General features: G+C 44.0%; 1 protein-coding gene across 3 annotated transcripts in view; it reads right to left on the bottom strand.

The window, feature by feature from the left end:
- TRPC4AP (transient receptor potential cation channel subfamily C member 4 associated protein) overlaps nucleotides 1-24,285 on the bottom strand; it is a 59,193-nt gene extending 34,908 nt beyond the window's left edge. For 2 of the 3 annotated variants that reach the window (XM_084775675.1, XM_084775676.1), the window contains exons 1-3: nucleotides 24,045-24,285; nucleotides 5,459-5,587; nucleotides 3,340-3,456 (exon numbers count right to left, since the gene is read on the bottom strand). In XM_084775675.1, the coding sequence (XP_084631801.1) occupies nucleotides 3,340-3,456; nucleotides 5,459-5,587; nucleotides 24,045-24,212 (414 nt within the window). In that variant the 5' untranslated portion in view covers nucleotides 24,213-24,285. The remainder of the gene's footprint in view (nucleotides 1-3,339; nucleotides 3,457-5,458; nucleotides 5,588-24,044) is intronic. The other variant, XM_084775677.1, reaches the window with a different exon arrangement.
- Between the last annotated feature and the right edge of the window lie 261 nt (nucleotides 24,286-24,546).

Below are 24,546 nucleotides of genomic sequence, written 5' to 3'. Positions count from 1 at the left end.
ACTGTCACTGGAATGGGGGTTACAGAGTTGGCAGATGATAAAAGTATTGGTAAAAACAAAAGAGAAATCGGAATATTTACACACAGCTGAAAGGAGTATGAAACAGTGCAGCCAGCTCCCTCAACTACACCAAGTTACCATGTGACCCAGCAACTTCACGCCTAGGTCTACACCCAGGAAGAGGAAAGCTCGTGTCCACACGGCAACTTGCTCAGGAGTGTTTACAGGCAGCAGTCTTCATCACAGCCAACTGCCTATCAACAGACATAGATACACAACATGTGCTGTACATCAATACAGCGGAGTATCAAAGGAATGTTTGTACATGCTTCAACATGGATGAATCATGAAAGCACTGTGCTATGCCAAAGAAGCCGCTTACAAAAGCCTTGTATTACATAATTCCACTTACAGGAATTACAGAGTCAAAGGGAAATTACCGATTACGTGGGGCAGGAGGATGAGGATGAGGAACAGCTAATGCTCAGTTCCTCTGGGGTATGATGAAACTGCTCTGACTGTGGGATGCCTCTGAATACAATGAACTGTACATATTATACTTGAACTTAGGCAAAAAGTCAAGAAACAATGAAACATATACTTTTAAGTGGGTGCACTGTGTGGCATGGGAGCCATTATTTCAATGGCAAAAAAGGAACTGTAAAGAAAAGTGGGGTTTTGTTTTGTTTTGTTCTTGTCTTACATCTGCTTAGTAAAGAACTAAAATAAATACAATGGGAAGAGGCCTCTAGGCGCCGATATGTTCTATTTATTTGAGCAGTTGGAAAAAGAATTTATTTTGTGGTAATAATCAGTGTGCTCTTTCTGTATCAAGACTAGGCTTGCATAATGAAGTCCACAGAAATAAACATATGGGGGTAGACAGATGGCTGAGCAATTAAGCCACTTGCTGCTCTCGCAGAGGACCCAGGCTGGAGTCTCAGCACTCACACGGCCGCTCACAGCCATCTACAACTCCAGCTCTGGGGTCTTCCACCCTCTGCTGGCTTCTACAGACAACTGCACATACATGGTGCACATGAACTCATACAGGCACACATAATCCATATAAATGAAAACAAATCTTTAAAAAATATATAGAATGGATAAATGATGTAATTACATTATAATTTCAAAAATAAAAAATAACAATTAAAATTTTTTTAAAATTTCATGTGCACTGGTGTTTTGCCTGCATGTGTGTCTGTGAGGGTGTCGGCTCCCCTGGAACTACAGATACATACAGTTGTGAGCTGCCACCATGTGGGTGCTGGAAGCTGAACCTCTGCAAGAGCAGCCAGCGCTCTTAAACACTGAGCCGTCTCTCCAGCCCAAAAGAAAAAATTTTAAAAGGTTCTTCAAAATAGGGTTTCTCTGTGTAGCCTTGGCTGTCCAGGATGCACTCTGTAGACCAGGCTGGCCTTGAACTCACAGCCATCCGCCCGCCTCTGCCTCCTGAGTGCTGGGATTAAAAGCGTGCGCCACCACACCCGGCCAGAAAAAATGTTTAAAAATACACACATATATACAGCATGTTTGTGATGGTAAAAAGATACTCTTATACTTTGTTTGGATTCAATTTGATAAAAATTGGTATAAACTGTAGGATAATAAATAAAGGAAATATATACTTTAGCTCCAAAAGTATGTTAAAAACCCTCTGCAATCTTGTTTGTAACAACAACAACAACCAAAAAATGTGGAAAAACTAAATGTTCAATTGGGGTCTGAGCAAATAAACCATGGTACAATTACACCAGGAATACTAATTGGATATTTAAAATATAGCAGATTTAGGTGTACACAAATGGAACAGCACCAATCAGCACGTTATATGGGGGAAGCAGAGCAGAAGACAGTAGACTGGATATATGGCCTGCAGTGCACGTGGGGAGAAGAGGAGCTCAGCGGGGTGCGCAGCACTGCATCTGCGCGCATATGAACAAGAGCGTCTCTGGGACACACCGCAAACAGCAGCTTCCACAGCAGACAGCGGGACACACACTTTTTACTTTGCACACTTTTAAAAGGTGCTTCTTTAGCACATCAAACAAATTCTTCCTAAGCCAACACTACAGTGATTCAACATAAGAGAACGCCACAGATCTCAAGCTAAGATGTGAGATGCAGGGATGCAGAGACGGCTCAGCGGGTAAGGGCACTGACTGCTCCTCCAGAGGTCCTGAGTTCAATTCCCAGCACCCACATGGTGGCTCACAGCCATCTGTAATGAGATCTGTGCCCTCTTCTAGCATGCAGGTGCACATGCAGGCAGAACACTCTACACATAATAAATAAATGTAAGATGCAGACCAGAGAAATGCTTGGTGGGGTAAGGAACAAGCCGCCAAGTGTGATGACCTGGGTTCAATCCACAGTACCCACGTGGTAGAAGAACAGAACCACAAGGGTGTGTGTGTGTGCATCACACACACACATACACACAAACAAACACACACACACATAAATGTAAAATAAATTTACTTTTAAAAATTAAAAGTTAAGCCAGGCAATGGTGGCATACACCTTTAATGGCAGCACTAAGGAGGGAAAGGCAGACAGACCTCTGTGAGTTCGAGGCCAGGCTGGACTACATAATGAGATCCAGGACAGCCAGAGCTGAATACTGAGATTCTGTCTTAGAAAGGAAAAAAAAAAAAAAAAAAAAAAAAAAGGAAAGAAAGAAAAGAAATTAAAGAAAAAGAAAAAGTTAAGATCTGAAATGTGCTGGGTATGATGGCACACACATATTTAATCCCAGCGCTCAGGGAGGTAGAAGCAGGTGGATCTCTGTGAGTTCGAGGACATCCTGGTCTGCAAAGAGGCCAGACAGCCAGGGCTCACTCTTTCTCTTTTTAAAAAGATTTATTTATTATGTATACAATGCTCTGCCTGCATGTACACCTGTAGGCCAGAAAAGGGCATCAGATCACATTACAGATGGTTGTGAGCCACCATGTGGTTGCTGGGAATTGAACTCAGGACTTCTAGAAGAGCAGTCAGTGTTCTTAACCGCTGAGCCATCTAGAAAAAAAAAACCGAAACAAACAAACAAATCTGAAATGTTTGCTTTAAATCTGAAATTCTTAGCTGGGTGCAGTGGCGCATGCCTGTAATCCCAGCACTCAGGGAGGCAGAAGCAGGCGGATCTCTGTGAGTTTGAGGCCAGCTTGGTCTACAAAGTGAGTCTAGGACAGCCAGGGCTACACAGAGAAACCTTATCTTGAAAAACAAAACAAACAAACAAACAAACAAACAAAAATCTGAAATTCTTCTTTCCTGCTTCTCATTTTAAATTCTCAATGACTTAAGTATTAATAGCATTAACCAACTACTTACATCAACACCTCCAAACAAGTCAAAAATATATGTATTTGGATATGTAGCTTCTTGAGTAAATTTCCTATCTTCAGTTACAAATGCCATAGCCTCCATGGAGAGAAGAGGGGAAATCTCCTGGTTCAAAAAAAAAAAAAAAAAAGAAGAAGAAGAAGAAGAAGAAAAAAAAAAAGCACAGACACATTCAGAGTCTTGTTTTTAGAATTTAACAGACCAGACACTAAAATATGCATTTTAGTTACAAAATGACGCCCCGTTCCCCCAGCACAAAGACGGCCCTCAGTGAAGTATCTGGGCCCTCGAGCCCTTTTCCCAGGGAATCTGGCTAGTGTGGCTGATTTCAATGGCGTGTGGAGAAGCAACACTGCACACTCAGACACAGCCTTACAAAGGCAGAAGTGGCTCTTGCTCCCACAGAACCTCACTCCAAGCTGTAAAAAGCTCAGTGGCTACATGGGGAAGGCGTGTATCCCTCACTGACTTCCAGCAGCAGCCCTCCAGAGCAGCAGTGAGGCCATTTTGGACATTGCAAACATCTTCAGGCCTTCCATAAATTCTACAGGAAGCAGAGCTGTTTCACAGAGAACTGCTGGGAGAAGGCGGTGGCGCTACTTGAGGTTACTAGAGGTCGCAGGGAGCAACTGGTCCTGCCGCCATGACCAAATCTCTGTGGACGCAGCCTCCTGCAGGAAGTCCTCGGGGAGCTCTGCAAGTCAGAGGCACTTTGATGGTCTTCCACAGCCACACAAAGGAATCGCTAAGTCACTGGGGGCACGTAGAACCTTACTTTCTAACTTTTACAAACAAGGTTTCTCCCCTAGGCTGGGTCAGGGTCCTTGCAGACAAGCTCAGGCAGATTCTTCTGTGGGCTTCCTCCTCTAAGACTAAGGCAGAGGTGTTCAGCACAGCAGGTAAAGGCAGTAGCTCTCAAAATTTGGGAGGGGCACAGCATCCTTTGTTCATAAAACACCGGTAACAGAAAAAAAAATTCACAGAAACCTGTTTTACACAGCGGTTTCAAATATGCATTTACAGAATGAATAAAGAAGTCAAGATCACACACCAAGGCCATTTAGACAGTTACTTCCCAAGCCTTTAATTTTACCTCAGCTCTGTAATACAGAGATTCGGCAGGAATTAAATGTAACAAGTTTTTTGAAAAGCACTTTCAGTGTTTTGTTTTGTCTTGTTTTGAGAGTCAGGGTCTCACTGTGTAGCCCTGACTGGCCTTGAACTAACTACATAGTAAAAGACAGCCTTGTACTCACAGAGATCCACTTGTCTCTGGCCTCCCAAACGCTGGGATTAAAAGTATATAGGCACCACACCCAACTTGGAAAGCATTTTAAGGCACATAAAGAAGCTGTACTATGTAGTATCTCTTCTTAAAGGGAAAATTTAAATTTAATAAGCATTTTAGAACCAACCTGTGTGATACAGTCATCAAAGCTTTGCCTCTGAAAAGTACTGTAGTATTCAGTTTTTATGACCACAGGTTCACACAGATCGTAACAGTAGCTCCAGCTGCTTCTCTAAGTTCAAGCTTGGACCCAGCCGCTCAGTCAGGAACTGTGAGCGTGGCCAGCCCCGAGACTGTGCTCCAACTGGAGAACAAGTGTCTAGAACAACTGACCTCTCAACCTAAGCACAATCCAACGTCAATCTTGCCTTAGTGATAATCTTTACAGCAATCAAGCCCCTCCCAAGCGCCTTCAGTGATATGGCGCCTTACAATTCTGTTCAAAAGGAGCATCATCTAGGGGTGGGATGGGGACAGGGGCTGAGGGCACAATTCTAGCTTAGCATGTGCAAGGCCCTGCCTGGGCTCGGTGCCCAGGACCACAGGAGGTGGGGCTGAGGGAGTCACTCATTCCTGGGCACAGCGCTGACCTCCCAGACTAAGGAAGCACTGTTTCAACGCTGCGCAGGACGACCACACCTTCCTTGACTAGCTGAAGAGAATGCAATCACTAGTGATTGTTTTCTTCTTTCCAAGTTTCTGAACTTCTCCAGTGTTCTAAAGTTCATACAAAAACTAGCTATTTTTAAAAGGTCAACAACAGTCTGGGGCATCTGGAGACTAAGCACAGCCCTTCTAAGGACTCTATGAGTTAGTTACCTTGAGAATGTTTTGGCACTCAGTGAAGTCACTGTGAAGGTGGCTGGTGGCATACAGCTTAAGGAGCAACTGAGGAATTCCACTCCATTTGGACAATTTGTCCCTCTCGGTCAAAAAAGTCTCTGTGAACTGTGAACAAAAAAATAAAGGAACATTTTAATGGCAAGAAAGAAGTTTTAACAAAAGAGAGCAGCTGACTCCCCAACAGCCAGGGAGGCAACTGAAAGGTGCTCTCAAGAAATCTTGAGGCGCTTGCAACAACTTATAAAGCCGCAGCGTGAGGCCTCTGCTCCTGACAGCACCATCCTGGATCTCCCCCTGCCGCCAGCCTCATGTTTTCCTCAGTGCACTCTCAGACTCCAAGTCAGCTGTGTCCTCTGTATGTCAGCTCCCTGCCCAGAGGCTCTCTGCCAGTCGTTCCTGTCTGAGATGCTGTTTTCCTCCAAACCCAAGACAACGTGGGCCAGCGAGGTGACTCAGAGGGTAAGGCTGCTTGCTGTACGAGACTAATAACATGACTGATCCCTGGAACCCACGTAAAGGGGACGAAAATTAACACCACACACCATCTTCTGACCCCCACATGCACATCACAGCACAGGGGTAAACACACATACACTTAATAAAATAATTAAAACTTTAAAGAACTTTTATTAAAATTTTAAGTTATTTATTTTATGTGTATGAGTGTTGTGTCGACTTGTAGGTCTGTGCACAACATGTGTGCCTGGTGCCCATGCAGGCCAGAAGAGGGTGTCAGATCCCCTAGAACTACAGTTACAAACAGCTGCAAGCTACCTTCTTGTTGTTGTTGTTGTTTCTCAAAACAGGTCTCTCTGTGTAGCCTTGGCTGTCACGGACTCACTTTGTAGACCAGGCTGGCCTGTAACTCACAGAGATCTGCCTGCTCTGCCTCCTGAATACTGCCGCCACACTGGGCTGAGCTGCCATGTTTTTAAAAGACCTTTTAAAACTCCTGAGCTACGTAGTGAGTTCCAGGTCAGCGTGGGCTGTAGAGACCCTGACTCAAAGCAAAACAACAGACTGATGGATGCATGCATGCACGCACACAAAAAGAAATGTAGGGCTGGAGAAATGGCTCAGTGGTTGAGGGCATTTCCTATTCTCACAGAGGACCCAAGTTTGGTTCCCAGCACACATATTGGGCAGCTTACAACCAAAAATAACTCCAGTCCCAGGAATCTAACACCCTCTTCAGGTCTCTGTCAGCACCCCCCCCCCATATGGCAAACATTCACATAAATAAATAGAAATATTCTCTTTCTTAAATACAAGCCAACTGCAAGAAACCTCACTTGGTAGGCTTTCCTGTCTCTCCTTCCGACCGCAGTAGGGCTCCCTACTCAGGGGCTTCCTTATTACAGATCTTAACTTATCGTACATAGCTCCCAGTTCATCCGCCCCTTTGTTTCTCTGGATCACAACTACTTCAGAGCAGATAACAAACTGCAAACCACCCACTCTCTCTCACTGTCATCCAGCTGCAGAGTTCCTGCTCAGAGAAAGGACGTCTGAAGGAACCAACAAGAGCAGCGGCACAATGGCAGAGCGTGAGCAATTATGAAGTCACAAGCACTTTACCATTACAAAGACCAGACAGAAATTTTTTGCAGATAAACCAAATCAAAAGCATCTTGTTTTAGTCTGTATGGAACAGACTTTTAATAATGCTTGGGTTTTCTGAACACACAGCCCTATGATGACAGGAAAGTCTCCTAATTCTTCCTACACTTGTGTCTTAGATTATTATAGTGTGAGGGGTAACTAACAGAAAGTGCTCAGAAGAATGCTTTGTCTTAGAGTGGAACACAGGAAAATATTATTTCTTACAACAAAAATGCCTGAATAGCAGCAATTTTATAGTGTTTAAGCTCAAAAATCAATGCAAACTAAAAAATAAAAAAATAAAAATGGTAAAAACCTCTTTCCTTTCCTTAAAAAGCAAAGCAAGCACCTGCGGCTCTGAGGCCTGCAGAAGCCATTCAGAGAACTATCCGTGCACAGCACTACAGGGTTCTAAACAGCATTACAGTGGGAAATCACAAGCCAATAACCTACCACGAGAAGCTGAGGAGCAATCAAGCACAACAAAATTAAGCAGGACAGTAAAAATAAAAGAAATTAAAAGCAGAAAACTACACAAACAATACTAAAAGTTTCAAGATTTTCTGAAAAGGTCAATTAACAGATAAACTTTTAACTACAGCTTCTAATAACTAAGATTACTAAATTCATGAATGAATGAGAGAGTATTACTAAAGAGATTATAGTAGAGCACTGAAAATGACCTCATGCCAACAGACCAGCTAAGCTAAAGGAAATGACAAGGGAACACAGCTGTGACACTGATGGAGCAGCAAGCAGCCCTGTAACAGCAATACAGGATGAATGTGTAATGACTCACACAGCAACAACCAAGACCTCCAAAGAAAAGTCCAGATCCAGACTGAAGGTTTTGTATTGCATCACCCATTTAAAGGAGAATATTCAGATTACCACAAAATAAGTGAGCCCAATATCCGGGTAACTAATCTAGACAAATACACAAGAAAACGACAAGCCAATCTCTCTTAACAACACAGATGCAAAAACCTTGCAACACTTGTAGCAAAAGCAAGCGGGATTCATTGGGGAAGGCAAAGACACTTCAACATACCAACTATTACATACAGAAAACCACCAGCATACAGGACACCTCAGGATATGTCAAAAGACACAGATGAAAAATGGCAACAGCCAAATTCGTTCTCATGATTACACTCTGCACACACTAGAAGCAGACAGAACTTTCTCAACCAGCTAAAGGTATTTACAGAGTCTAAACTGACACCATGCTAACTAATGTTTTCCTACTAAGATTAATGAGAAATGTCCACTTTTTTGTTTGTTTGTTTGTTTTTTGTTTTTCGAGACAGGGTTTCTCTGTGTAGTCCTAGTTGTCCTTGGCTAGCACTGTAGACCAGGCTTGCCTCTGCCTCTGAGTGCTAGGGTTAAAGGTGTGCACCACCACCGCCCAGACATGGTGGCTCACAACTATCTGTAATGACATCTGGTGCCCCTTCTGGCCTGTAGGTATAATACTGTACACATAATAAATAAATCTTTAAAACAAACAAACAAAAACAATATTTAAGAATAAATTTAGCCAGGTGTGATGGCACACACCTTTAATCCCAGCACACGGGAGGCAGAGGCAGGTGGATCACTGTGAGTTCAAGCCTGCCTGGTCTACAAAGTGAGTCTAGGACAGCCAAGGCTACACAGAGAGACCCTGCCTCGAAAAACCAAAAATAAAATAAAAAATATATATATAATAAAGGACACCAATGCAGGAGGATCTCAAGTTTAAGGCCAGGCTGAATTATTCAGTGAGAACTTGTCAAAACAAAACAAAACAGGAAATATATCTCATGTTCAAAGATGGGGTTTTACTGAGTTGGCAATGCCTTCCATACTGCTTATTATTACTAAAACAATAACACCCCCTACAATGATAATTCAATGTAATTCCTATCAAAGCCCAGCTGTCTTCCTTGTACAAATTTACTACTAACTCTCATATGGGAATGCCAGGGACCCAGAGCAGTCAAAACAATCTTGAAGTCTGAAGAATCCTAATTCCTGAATTGTTAGTTCATCACAAGTCTACATTAACCATGACGGCATTAGCAGACTGGGCATAAGGAAAGGCAGGGCAATGAGAGTTGAGCAGTTTCTGTTTTGTTTGTAGGTTTGTGAGACAGAGTCTAACTGTGTAGTCCCGATTGGTTTGGAACTCACTATGGAGAACACACACAGATCTGCCACCTCTGCCTCCCGAGTGCTGGGATTGTCTATGAAAAGCCCACTTCAGTGACTAGAGAGATGGCTCGGGGCTAAACAACTGTACCGTTCTTGCAGAAGACCCAAGTTCAGTTCCCAGCACGTACATCAGGCACTTTACAACTTCCAGTAACTCTAGCTCCAGGGGATCCGATGACTCTGGCCTCCTCCAGTACCTGCTTCCTACGTACAGATGCAAACACAGACCTATACACAAACTCATTATTAAAATAATAAAAATACATCTTTAAAAATGCTATTTCATATATGACCTTATGGATCCATTAAAAGTACAGGGACACATTTGTAAACCCACTACTTGGGAGGTGAATACAGAAAGTTCAAGGCCAGTTGCAGTTATCTGGTAAGTTCATGCTATCCAGGGACACATAAGACCCTGTCTCAAACAAACAAACAAATGGGTCTAGAGAGAAGGCTCAGTGGAGAGCACCCATAAGTAGATCACAACCATCCATAACTACAGTTCCAGAGGATCAACTTCCAGGGGTCTGATGCCCTTGTCTGGCTTCCATGGGCACCAGGCATGCATGTGGTATATATAGACATAGACATAGACGTGTGTATATATGTATGTATATGTGTGTGCACAAAACACTAGTATAAATAAGACAGATCTTTAAAACAAAACAAAACAAAAAAGTAAAAGGCACAAAGAAAGACAAATCACGTTAATGACAAAAGAAAGCTTAAGGAGTTGTATGAGTTTCAGGTAACTCAAAACACTGGGGGATGCTCTTTGTGCACTGTGTATTCAGATGCTGATTTCTGTGCCCAGAGATCCAATTGCAGTCCAGACATAGGCACTGTCATTATTACTGTTTTTGTTGTTGGTATGGGTTTTGTTTTGTTTTGGTTTTGGTTTTTTGAGACAGGGTTTCTCTGTGTCGCTTCAGCTGTCCTGGAATCACTTTGTAGACCAGGCTGGCCTTGAACTCGCAGAGATCTGCCTGCCTCTGCCTCCCGAGTGTGTGCCACCATGCCTGTCATTATTAATGAAGAATCTCCTATCTCAATGTTGTGTAAAAATTGTTCTCCATCATCTCTGATGCTGGGCAGGAGAGTTGAGTTGAGGTGGTTGGAACTTGCAATCCCATGAGGAGGGTCCCAGGTGGAGGAGATGAGGGACAAGAGAAGGTCGAGGCGAGGGCTGCCAGGCTAGGTCGTCATGAGGACAAGGATGAGCAGGAGACTAGATGACAGGTGATGGGGCATGTGGCTGGAAACAGTCCAGACCCTAGTCTAGCCCACAGATGGGTTACAATAGATGAGAAACCGTCCAGCTAAGAGCGTAAAGCTTATTACTACATTTAATAGGTCTCCATGTCACTATTTGAGAACTAGAGTGGGCATAGAAAAAAAAAAACTTCCTTTGTTTTCAAGACGGGATTTCTCTGTGTAGCCTTGGCTATCCTGGACTTGCTTTGTAGACCAGGCTGGCCTTGAACTCATAGAGATGAACCTGCCTCTGTAACCCGCGTGCTGGGACTACAGGCATCCACTACCAGGCCCAGCACAAAGTGTATCTTCACACCATGTAATGGAACTAATGGACAGAACAGCTGGACAGTCTAAGGTTTTAGAGATGAAGCAACCCAGTCTGAATAACTTGAGTCAAATAAGCCTCAAAAGAAACATAAATGTATTTTGAGCTATATGAAAGATTATTTACCAAAATTTGTAGGATATGGCAAAAATCAGGGTTTAGGAAAGAATTTTCTACCCTGAAAGTGTTAGGAAAGAAGAAAAGGTTTAGTCCACAGGCTAAGCTTTTACCTTAACAAGTCAGAGAAGGAAGAACAATTTAAGTCTAAAGCAAGCAGAAGAAAATAAGAAATAAAATGAGAGCAGAAACAATCGAATTCAAGTTGACTATAGCAGCTCATACCTGTAACCTCAGTGGCACCTGGGTGGCTGAGCTAAAATGATAGACATGAGTGACATGTCTGAGCGACTGACTGAACAAAACCTGGTCTCAGAAAGACAACACACACACATACACACACACACACACACACACACAACAAAGAAGAAAAAGAAGAAGAAAAAAAAAAGAACCTTGGAAGGCAGATCTCTGCGAATTTGAGCTTGGTCTACAAAGCAAGTTCAGGACAGGCAAGGCTACACAGAGAAACCTTGTCTCAAAAAAACAAAACAACAAAAAAAAAGCAAACCAAAAACAGAAAAAAAGAAAGAGACATTTTTCTAGATAGACTCAGTGTCAGTAGTCATCAGAGAAAAAGCAGTCAAATCCACAGTGAGCTCCATCACACCATCCAGGACCATATGATCACAGACAGAGAGTGTTTGGGAAGGTCTGAGGAAATGCAAACTCTCTTTCACTCCAGGTAGAAATGAAAGATGGCACAGCCGGTTTATCAAGGCTGGAAAGCTCAGCATACAGCTAGGAAGAGGAGTGTGACTCTAACTCCAGTGCTTGGACAGTGGAAGCAGGAGGGGCACACAGATTTAAGGCACACATGAGCTACTTAACAAGACTGTTCCAAACCCCAAGGCCTGCGGATGTACCTGAGTAGTCCAACTTGCCTAGGTGTGTACAAGACCCTGGAATAGCAACACACACACACACACACACACACACACACACACACACACACACGCACACATACCTCCCCCACAAACTACAGAGTTATCATATGACCCAGCAATTCTCTTCCTAGGCAAATATCCACAAAAATCTTGCACACAAAGGTTTACAACAGCAAAAAATCTTAGTAAGCAAAGGTAGAAACTTGAGTGCCCATCAACTGGTAAACAGACAAATAAAATATAGGTCATTCATGTGATGGCATTATTATTTGGCAAGAAGCAATACATACAACACAGATAAATCTTGAGGCTTATTATTCTAGATGAAAGAAACCAGACACAAAAGCTCACATATTATTTGACTCTATTTAATATAAAAATATTCAGAACAAGCCAATCCAGAGATAGAAAATAAAAAGACTAGCTGCCCCCAAGGGCCAGAGAGAACAACTGGGAAGTAACTGCTCTTGGCACAGAGTTGGTCTGGGTCTCAGTTTGAGATTGAATCTCATGTAACCCACCCTCACTACAAACTCTCTATGTAGGTGAGGATGGCCTTGAACTCTGACCTTCTTGCTTTTACGTTCCAACTTCCTTTTGTTGTTGTTTGTTTTTTTGTTTGTTTGCTTTGCCAGGAATATTCTAAAATTGGTTATGGTAACTGTAGCTTTGTATAAACAGCTACTTACTTACTTGCATAATTAAATAGGGTGTGTGTGAAAGTCAGTCAACACTTCAACAAAGCTGTTACAAAAGCTAAATAAATAATGGACATAAGTGAACTTTTAAAGGGACAGAAATGCCCAAAAACTATTTTGGTGATGGTTGTATAATTTTCTAAATAATTTTTTAGATTTATTACCTTATTTTTATGTGTATGATGTTTTCCTGCAAGTATGTGCACCATGTATGAGCGCACAGAGGGCTGCAGAAGGCTCAGATGCCCTGACACTAGAGTCACATACAGATGGTTGTACCCTGCCATGTGGGTATTTGGGAACTGAACCCATCTCATGAACACCAAGTGCCCTTAGTCACTCAGCCATCTCTCCAGCCCCATAATTTGCTAAAAACAAAACAAAACAAAAAAACCCACTGAAATGAAAATTTACAATTGGTAATTTCATTCTGTTTTTTGAAACAGTATCTAATGGAGCCCAGGCCAGCCTCAAATTCCTGATCCCCAACTTCCACCTCCCAAGTACTGAAATTACAACCATGAGTAAATCTGGTTGTTTTCTTATTTGTTAGTCTCAATAAAATTATAATTTAAGAGAAACATTAAGCCGATGTGGTGGCACACGCCTTTAATCCCAGCACTCGGGAGGCAGAGGCAGGTGGATCGCTGTGAGCTCAAGGCCAGCCTGGTCTACAAAGCAAGTCCAGGACAGCCAAGGCTACATAGAGAAACCCTGTTTCGAAAAGAGAAACATTAAGGACTGGGGAGATAGCTCAGTCCATAAAGCTCTTGTCTGGCAAGTGTGAGGGTCCAAGTTAGATCCCCAGAGCTAACTCACATAAAAAACCAGGCATGGTGGAATACACCTGCAGCCCAGCAAAGGCAGAGGTAAGAGGGGCAAGACGAGTCCTCAGAAGCTCACAGGCCAGCTAGCCTGGCTATCTGGTGAAAGGTCAAGGCAACAAGAGTCCACGCCTCAAACAGAAAAGAGAAGAGGCATCGGAAGACTGATGTCCTCTGACTTACATATATACACTATGCATTCATGCACCTACACTTGCCCCCATAAGCACATGCATGGACACATGGACGGGGACACACACACACACACACGGACACACACACACACACACACGGACACACACGGACACACACACACACGGACACATACGGACACACACGGACAAATAAATATTAAGGAAGCCTAATAAAAAACAGAGAACCAATATGACATTTGAAAAGCAAATATCATATTAAGTAAATATATTTAAATCCCCCAATGTCAATTAGTATAGTAAAATTTAAAAACAAAGCATATTATGCTGCCTACCAGAGAAACATTTAAGAAAACACCAGTTTAACAGACTGGGAAATAATACACAATGTAAAAGTGCACAAGAGAAGAAAGGTGGTGTAACTTATTGTTGCAAAAAACCCAAAGCAAAAAGCACAACCGGAGAGGTCCAGGCTGATGACACGCTTGGTGACCCCAGCACTCGGCAGGCTGAAGCAAGAGGACTGCCGTGAATTCGAAGCTAACAGGCGCATGGCAACATCTGTCTCACAAGTACATAAAGAACAGGTCCAGAGATAAGTACCTTAGGAGCTAGGTGTGGGGTGCACAGCTAAATGCCAAAGCAAATCCACACCACTTCAGATGATATACTCTTCCAGCCCGAGAGCAAGTGTTTCTGAAAGAGGATAAACCACTTAATTGACAGAATGCACTATGATAAAACTAAGCATTTATGTTCATCAAGATATTTTTCTTGTTGTTTTTTGAGGTGGGGGCGGGGGAGGTCTTACTATGTAGCAGTAGCAGTAGCTGGCCTGGAACTATATAGACCAGGCTGGCCTTGAACCAGAGGCCTTTCTGCCTCTGTCTCCTCTATGCCTGGCTCATCAAAAGATCTTTATAGATTAAAAAGGAGTCATATAATGAGAGAAAAGATCTACAAAACATCACTTCAAAATGTGCATATATGCATCTGGAGGTGGTGGCACACACCTTTAATTCTAGCATTCAGGAGACAGAGACAGATGGCTCTCTATGAATTTGAGGCTAGCCAGGGATATGGTGAGAACCAATTTAAAGAGGGAGGGGGGTTGTATATCCAGAAAATGTCAAAGGCTTCTAGTTAAGCAAGATGCAAACAGCCTGGAGAGATGGCTCAGTGGTCAAGAGCATTGCTGACCTTCTAGAGGACTCAGGTTCAATTCCCACCACTCACACAATGTCTGACAACAATCTGTAATGCTAACTTCAAGGGATCTAATGCCCTCTTCTGACATCCTCAGGCACCAGATATGTACATGGTACAGACAGACAGACAGACAAGACAAAACACTCATACACATAAAATAATTTCTAAAAGAAGATAATAAAAATATACAAAATATTCGAACAGGCAATTCACAAAAGAGGGGTATCCAAAATTTTCCAATAAACTTCTGAAAGGGCATTTAACTTCATTAACTCACCATAAACTAAAGCCATAGTGATTATACCACTAAATAAATATCTGAGAGAGAAAAAAAAACCCCAAAACTCAAAAATTAAAAAGATTGACACAGCTGGGTATGGTGGTCCATGGTTTTAATCCCAGCACTTGGGAGGCAGAGGCAGGCAGATCTCTGTGAGTTTGAGGCCAGCCTGGTCTACAAAGTGAGTCCAGGACAGCCAAGGCTACACAGAGAGACCCTGTCTCAAAAAACCAAAAAGAAAAAGAGACTGACACAACACTGTAGGTCAGCAAGAACATGCAGCTGATAGACACTGCTGATGACAATGAAAACTAGTGCGTGCACTCGAGAACCTCTGGTAATGGACACAGTGCACGGCTGATACCCCAGCAGCTCTCAGTATGCACCCCCCACAGACGCCAAGCCTGTGCATGGCTGGTACCCCAGCAGCTCTCAGTATGCACCCCCCACAGACGCCAAGCCTGTGCACGGCTGACACCCCAGCAGCTCTCAGTATGCACCCCCCACAGACGCCAAGCCTGTGCACGGCTGACACCCCAGCAGCTCTCAGTATGCACCCCCCACAGACGCCAAGCCTGTGCACGGCTGACACCCCAGCAGCTCTCAGTATGCACCCTCCAGGTGGAACAAACGCTGAGTACAAACATGAACAAGTGCTCATGCTAGCATTATTCATAATAGGCCCTAAACTAGAAGGATCTAATTTATTTCTCAAAAACATAATAACTTAATTGTGGACCATTGATAGAATAACAGGCCAAAACCAAGATGGATGGACTATAGCTTCATCATCTTCAAGAATGAGTTTAAGAGGCTGGAGAGATGGCTCAGCGGTTAAGAGCACTGACTGCTCTTCCAGAGGTCCTGAGTTCAATTCCCAGCAACCGCATGGTGGCTCACACCATCTATAATGAGATCTAATGAATGCCCTCTTCTGGCATGCAGGTGTGCACGCAGGCCTGGTCTACAAAGAGAGTCCAGGACAGCCAAGGCTACACAGAGAAATCCTGTCTCGGAAAAACAAGATTTTAAGAGAAAATAATTTGCAATTCAGAATTAGATCTGATACAAAAGTATCAGAGTAAAAGATACTTTCAAATATGTAACATGAAAAAAAAATTACCTTCTGCACACTTCTTCCTGGAGTCTACTACAGAATGTGCTCCCAGAAAGGTAGATACAGATTTAGGAAACATGGTATAAAACACAAAAAAGTCAGTAAAAAACAGAGTAAGATGCCCTGAACTTGATGAAGGGAAGTTCCAAGAATCCAGCTGCAAATACACCAATCCAAACTCCAATGAGGAAGGGGAGGTTGGTAAACTTAATAAGCCAAACCACCCCACACACACACACACAAAAAAAAGTTTTAGAAATTGGGGTCAAATTATACATATAGAGAAAGCGGAACAAATGCAAAAAGACTCAGTTTTATGCTAGGGAGACTCAGAAGGCCCCGTGTGTGCTAGAGAGACTCAGAAGGCTCGAAGGCTCCACATGTGCTAGGGAGATTCAGAAGGCTCCGCGTGTGCTAGGGAGACTCAGAAGGCTCCGCGTGGTATAGGACATGTCTTTATGAGGTGTCATTGTTTGAATATAAAATGTACCCCACAGGGTCATGTCTGAGCATTTGGTGCCTGGTCAGCTGTATTTTTCTGGAAGATTGTGGTGCCTTTGGGACTGTGACATAGATAGCACAGGTGGACACTGGGGGCAGCTCTTGAAGGTAACACCCAGGTTGGCTCCAGCCAGAGCACTCTCCATCCTGTCTGCAGCCATGCACTGTCACCACGGACTCCCTCTATCACGCCATCTCCTCCATGGTGGACCCTCCCTCCTGAAGCCAGAGCCAAGATAAAACTATCCTCTCTTTAGCTGCTTCCATGAAGTGTCAGTCACAGACATGAGCGGTATCAGCAGCATGTCCCTGTGTGACTCCAAAAGGAAAAGGTCGGAGCGAGGGGTGACCATGGGAAGGGGCTGCAGCCTCCAAGGAGACTTTCTAGACAACCTAGACTCATGTGGTGACCACATGACTACATCTGTCTAACCCCAGAGAATAATACACTAAAAATGTTTCTCAATGGTGTAACACATGTTCAGTACATGTGAGGCCTGAATTTAACCTCCAGCATGAAAAGAGAAAAGTGAATTTTACTGTGTATGCACTTATATATCAATAAAAACACAAGAAAAATAACTTTTAATACCAAGGAAGATATATTAAGCCCGTAACTGTTAGACATACATGGCTCTGATATAAATAGTAATTATACACGCAGCAGAATGTACCTACTTTATACCAACAACCAAAACTGTGATAATGGGAGAATGCTAGAGACAAGTAAGTGACACATAGATTCCAATCATTTTTTAAATAATTTATTTATTTTAATTTTATGTGCATTGATGTTTTGCCTGCACATATATCTCTGTGAAGGTGTCAGGTCTTGGAGTTACAGACAGGTGTGAGCTGCCATGTGGGTGCTGGGAGTTGAACCTGGGTCCTCTCAAGAGCAGTCCATGCTCTTAACCGCTGAGCCATCTCTCCAGCCCCTAGATTCTAATCTTTAACCCAAGGAAGTAAATAGATGCTATCAAATTGGAAAGTGGAGAAAGAACTTTATAAACAGGTTAGTTAGAAACACTCTGGCGTCCTGGGTCCTTCTCTTGTGAAAGCGAGAGCTACGCTGTGACCAATGGGAGAGTGGAAGTCAGAGCGAAGAGTGGAGCAGGGCACTGCTACTGCCTGTAATGAGCCTCATGATACCCCAAGACCCAGCCGCAGTCGAAATTCCTAGCTTCAGATGTTTACAACTTATACACTGGGTTTTAGGACACTTATTTAAAATAATATGTGGCTGGGCACAGTGGCACAGACCTATAATCCCAGCACTCGGGAGGCAGATGCAGGCGGGTCTCTGGGAGTTCGAGGCCAGGATGGTCTACAAAGCGAGTCCAGGACAGCCAGGACTATACAGAGAAACCTTGTTTCAAAAGGCCAAAAAATAAATAAGTAAAATAACATGTAAAGCCAGGCATGGTAGCTTGTACCTATAATTAATCCTAGCGCTTTAGATGCTGAGGCAGGAGGCCATGAGTTATCTGGGGCCAACACAGTAAGATCCAGGCCAACCTGGGCTACAGAGAGACCTTGTCTGAAAATAAAATAAATAAAAACAATCATTTCCACTTTGTTTTCCTTGCAAGTACCTGAACGCTGCGATAAGAGAGCCACCACGCAGGCATCTTCACAGCTGAGTTACTGGCAGGTGTCATATGGGGCTTTCTTTTCAAGCACTTGTGGTTTGACAGTTCACAGGAGCGATAATCTCTTACACCATGTTCCCTAAGCTGTCAGCCTGTTTAGTCAATGTGACATTTACAGACTTTCACAATTTTTACTGACTGTCTTTACTGCTTCCTTTTAAAATAATTAAAAGCTGATTTCTATGAAAACAAATGTATACCTTTTTTGTTTAATCCTAAGCATAAGATAGCAAAAAAAAAAAAAAAGATAGTTAATGTCTTAAAATAGCAAAGTACACACAAACAGACATTTCAGTGGATTATTAATAAAGATTAAATATCTTATTAGGAGCCCAGTGGTGGTGCCTACTTTTAATCCCAGCGCTTGAGAGGCAGAGGCAGTGGATTTCTGTGAGTTCGAGGCCAGCCTGTTCTACAGAGCATCCAGGAGGCCAAGGCTATACAGAGAAACCCTGTCTTGAAAAACCAAACAAACAAAAATCTTGTTATGGAAGTCTGATAACTAATATTAGCCACTAAATACCTGTATCCTTTGCAATGGTGTTTGTGTGGTTTCAACACAAGGAGGGGGTGCATCTTAGGGTTTGTGGATACAAATGCTACCTGCTGAAACTAACAGTATTAGTATGTTTCTGAGACTGTACTTATCCAGGGGTTCTTTCTTTCTTCTTCCTCTCTCTCTTCCCATCTCCCTCTCCCTCCCCCACACATGGAGGAAGGGGTATAGCTTTTAAGTCAGACTGTATAATCCTGACTGGCCGAGAACTCACTCATTATGTACACCAACCTGAACTTTGAGTAATTTAACAGTCCCCCTGCCTCTGCCTCCCATGTGCTGGAGTTACCAGCTATAACACTACCATGCCCGGTTTCCAAGGTTTTCTTGGTGTCAAATTGCCCTTACCAGGAAAGAGAAGCTTGTTTTTGCTTTTTGTTTTTTTAAACTTAAATCATTAAGTTTCAAACCCTAATAGAGTAAGACTAAAACAAACAGTATTTACAAAAGAAAGAAAGTAAGTAAGTAAGTAAGTTGGGAGGGAGGTTGTGGGCGAGTATTTGCCTAGCCTGTACCAGGTCCCAAGTTGGATTCCTAGCGACAGACAGAAATGAAGGGAGGTTGGGAGGGAGGAGAGAAAGGATCTAAAGAAAAAAGTAGAAAGTAAAACAGGCGAGATCTAGAGTGATCTCAGAGGATGCAATGGCAGCACTTGGGGGAACAGAAGAGTTCATTCCATAACCCAGACTACCAAATGGCCAAGATACAAAGCATCTGAGGGTGAGGGGCCCTGAGACGCACAGGTGCGCTGCTGTTCCACTCACCACTGTTTATCCAGTCTCTCTCCCCTCAACCCCATTGGCCTTGCAGGACCTTGTACAGATTTGGTTCTACAGCAATGGAAAGCAGCCGGGGACCTTCAAGCAGAGGATTTGTAAGACTTAACTTGGCTGGGCGCAGTGGCACACGCCTATAATCCCAGCACTCTGGGAGGCAGAGGCAGGTGGGTCTCTGTGAGTTCAAGGCCAGCCTGGTCTTCAAAGTGAATCCAGGGCAGCCAAGGCTACAACAGAGAAACCCTATCTCCAAAAACCAAAAACCAAAATAAATAAATAAACAAACAAACAAATAAATAAATAAAGATTCAATTTGCTTTGAGGATCAAATGGGCAGATGAATATGAAGGCATCAATAAACCGCAAAGTATCCTGGCATATTTATTACCCTGACAGAGGACGGCCGAACAATCGGAAAGAGAAGCAGGCAAATGAAAACCCAAGAAGGAGCAGCCAGCCCATCCTGAGACCTACAGTCTTCTCTCAGGCTGCCCTTGTGCCCCACTCAGGCACAGGAGGCAGATGGGGAGGATGGGATTTGGTGGAAGAGGAGGCCAAGATTCTGGCTTTATACATATTAAACTTGAGTTGCCCATTATCTACATGGAAATTCAGAGCAGGTGGTTGACCATACCTAACCACCAGAGCTAAAGAAAGAGAATGGAGAGACAGACTTAAGAGCCATCAGAATATACAATATTTATAAAAATAATAGAAGTTAACCTTTCTGCATACTCATCATACTTCAGTTAACTATTTCCAACGTTTTCTTGTAAAAACACATTTTTTTTTCCTCACCATAATCTTAAGAGGTTAGGTCCTGGGGTAATCTCTAGTTTACAGATAAACAGATATTAAGTAACTTTCCCAAAGACTTAAAGCAAGTTTGTATCAGAGCCAGGTTTCAAATCACAGGTGGCTTGACTCTGGAACTCTTTAAAGCTATGGAGTTACCGGAGAGTGACTACAGACAGACACAGACTGAGGCTATAATATTCCGATCCAAATAGTTTCCTGAGTCCTTCCTATCAAGTGCTTGGTATTGTTTCAAGCTCTGCAGATACAAAGAAAAGTAAGACACTCTCTCAAAAAAGTCCAGTCTAATTACTGCTGGCTGAGAGCAACTGTTTATCAGGTAACCAGTATTTGGCCCACTGGTTCAACTTTCTAGACCTACTGTTTCACCTGATTCTCATAACAACCTTATGGGATAGATTTTAGAAATAATGAAACCGATTAAAGAGATTGATTTAGCCTAGGGGCACTGGCAAAAAAAAAAAAGTTGGAACTAGGATTTAATTCAGACCCATCTTACTTCAAAATCCAGTCTTTTCCAAGGAAATTCTACCATGTGGTATTCAGATAAACCTTCAGGGCATTGGTCAAACTCACAGCAAGAGAAGCAGAATGTGGCTACAGGGCTACAAGGGGCACGAGGAGTTACCGAGTGGATACAGCTTCAGGTTTACAAGATGAAAAGGCTCTGGAGATCCAGTGTGCATCAGTGTGAGACTAGTAAACGCTACTGAATCCTATAGCTTCAAACAGTTGTGATGATCAACATATATGTGGTTTTTTGCTGTTGTTGTTTTTTGAGACAGTGTTTCTCTGTGTAGTCCTGGCTGCCCTGGACACGCTTTGTAGAGCAGGCTGACCTCGAACTTGAGGTGATCCACCTGCCTCTGCCTCCCAAGTGCTGAGATTAAAGACGTGCGCCACCACCTCCTGGCCATATGTGTATTTTTTATTTAAAAGGTAATTAGGCAAGAGGTGCTCTTGCTACTGTCCAGCCTGCTGCCCCTTACAGTGCACTTAATAAATTTATTTCTTCCCCACCCTACCACCCCCTCAAAAAGTTTCTTAAAAACTTGGCACTTTGCTACTGTGCCATATGCTGTAACCAGTGTGTGCACTGTGCTATGGAAATATGGGCGAGCAAATAACTTATTCTGCATAGCAGGAGAAGGGAGAGGGAGAGCACAGCAAGGGGAAAATAACAAAACGAAACTGAAGAACACTGCTAAGAAAGGGAATATGAGCTGGGAGGTGGTGGCACATGTCTGTAAACCCTGCGTCCAGGGAGGCAGAGGCAGGGCGATCTCTGTGAGTTCGAGGCCAGCCTGGTCTACAAAGCAAGTCCAGCACAGCCAAGGCTACCCAGAGAAATCTTGTCTCAAAAGAAAAAAAAAAACAAAAAAGAAAGCAAAGTATGAAATATGACGGTTCCCACTTCATTGTCACTATTATTTGGGAGACAGGGGTTCTAATTCAACCTCTGAAATAGTGCCTGTATCAAAATACCAAAGAAATATGCAATTACAGGCTAACAAGGTAATTTGACTGAAACAAACTTTGGGCATCATTTGTGGGGACAAGGAACATCCAAAATAGGCTCCAAGAATACTCTAGTAGCCTTCTAATCTAGTGTCCTAGCATTCCTAGGATTTCAGCATTGGAAACAAACTATTTTCCTAAACTGCCTCATTCAGCATGTTAGAGAATTTCCATGGCTCACTGTTCTTAGTGATTTTCTGGAAGGGAGTTTACAATCGAACTGCTTAACCCTTCTGAACCTCAATTTCCTCATCTGTGTTGAGATGAATTCAACGCGTGGCTCAAAATATTGAAGACTATTGGGTGTGGAGGAATGCACCCGCAATCCCAGCACTAAGAGTACTGAGGAAGGACCACCACAAGCTCAAGGCCAGACTAGTTTATATAATGAGTTCTAAGTTAGCCAGACCTACACAGTGAGAGCCTGTCTCAAAAGTAAACTCACTTTCAAAAAACGTCAACACCTGCACATTGACTGACCCAAAATACATGATCATTAAAAGTTAAGTCAGTCTGGCCAGGTGGTGGCGGCACATGCCTTTAATCCCAGCACTCAGAGGCAGAGGCAGGCAGGTCCCTGAGGAGGCCAGCCTGGTGTAGAGAGTGAGATCCAGGACAGTCAAGGCTACGCAGAGAAACCCTGTCTCGAAAAACGAAAATAAATAAAGTGAAGTCAGTTCCCTCTCTGCCTGTCCCTACATACTCAGCTCAACAAGGTATGCTGGCTTCGAGGACAGAGCAAGTATTTCTCAGACCTTAAGGCAGATGCAGAGGAACGCAAGGAAGAAAAGATTGCTCATCTACCGTTTTGTAGGAACAGACAGCTACCCAAAAGCATTCCGTCATCTGCCACCCTCCACAGATACAGATCATTACACCTTTATCATATCTGAGTAATATTCAAATGACTGAAAACTAACCTCAAAGATGTAATGGTGTATTGAGAAAAATCTCACACCATCCTCCCACCCAGTCGCCTAAATCCCATCACTCTCCCATCAACACTTACAAGATGCTTGGGTATGTTCATCAAAACCACATGCGAAGCTATCTTTAAATTAAGCTAATGATTTCAAAGTAACTTCTGGGACCACCTGAGAGAACGAGGAAAAAGTGAGATGGGTCATCCATCCTGCTTTACTCTAAGGTAGTGCCCTACACACACACACACACACACACACACACACACACACACAACTGGTGTAATGATAGGTAGGCAGTAACTGAAACAGTAACGAATTACCTTCGGTCCTTAAATGCACCTGAAATACACTAACACTTGACACAACTATCCTCTTTGAATTTGATAATAACCTTAAAAGGTGAGTTAAATGAGGAAAATTAGGCACTGAAAGGTAACTTGCCCAAGCAAGAAAAAAAAAAAAAAAAAGCAGGGCTTTGAACTCGGGCTTGACTAAAGTTCCCCCTCCAATGCATGTCGCCCTACGCTGGCAAAACAGTCTCTGGACCCGTTGGAGCTCAGCCTAATGTGGAAGACAGGCGCAAAAAGGTCAGACAACAAAGAAATATGCAACTGCCGCCTAAGAAATATCATGCAATCAAAACCACTGGGGGGGATTTGACGGATAACAATGGAAGCCTACTTTGGAAGAGGAGGAGGAGGAGGAACGTTAAGGCCTCATTGAGAAGATGACATTTTATAATAGGCTTGGGAACGGTTTGAGGGGGCTGCAGCGAGGACGACCCCGTCCTGCTCACAAGGAGCAAACGCGAGACCAGTAGAAGAAGAAGCCAACTCGCCGCCAAGGTCCCCCAGACATGCAGACGTGGCGCAGGAAAATGAGGATCTAGAAACTCGACCCAGGGCTTATACGCGCCACCAGTAGCCCGGGCAGCCCGACCCAACTCGGCCCAGACGTGCTGGCCTCCGGGCCGGCCGCTGCCCAGCGTCCTACCGCGGCTGACAGCGTCCGGGCAGCACACAGGACAGCCCCCGCGGCCAGCCAAGGGGGGACCTGACCGGCCCCCGCGGCGGCCTGGAAAGGCCTCTTCCCCGGCCCCTGGCCAGCTCCAGACTGGCCCGCCCCGCCCCGCCCCTCCGGGCTGGCCTCCTACCTGCACCGCCCGGACCAGGCCCCGGCCCGTAAGCTGGCCCTGCCGCAGCTGCAGCAGGATGTTACCGGGCTGTGGCCGGCCACCCCAGCCGCCCCAAGCCGCCGCTGTAGCTGCCGACCGTCTCCCCCGGCTGGACCCAGCTCCAGCCGCTGCCGGAGCAGCCGCCATGTCTCTTCGTCCGACAAACAGGAAGCAAGCGGCTCCGAGGCCGCGTCGATTTCTACGGGGCGGCGGAGGACTCTCCACATCGCCCCCAGTGGACTGACGCGGAGGTGCAAGCCGCGTGGCAGGGGAGCTGCGCGCGCCCCGGGGCTTTGTGGGAATTGTAGTCTTTCCCGAGGCTGGGCAGGTGGCAGAGGTGCCGTGTTTCCGGGACCTCCTGTTTTCCTGGGGACCACCTGTTTGTCCACATCATACCTCCAGCATTTTTACGAAGTTGCTCTAAGTGGAAGACCAGTCGCCGCCTGCACATGCTCTCAAATTTCTCCTCTATTGGGGAATG

This window comes from Acomys minous, assembly GCF_964271855.1.
Source record: "Acomys minous genome assembly, chromosome: 3".
NCBI lineage: Eukaryota > Metazoa > Chordata > Mammalia > Rodentia > Muridae > Acomys > Acomys minous.
The sequence above is the reverse complement of the archived record's forward strand: the minus strand, read 5'-3'. Positions and strand labels throughout refer to the sequence as shown.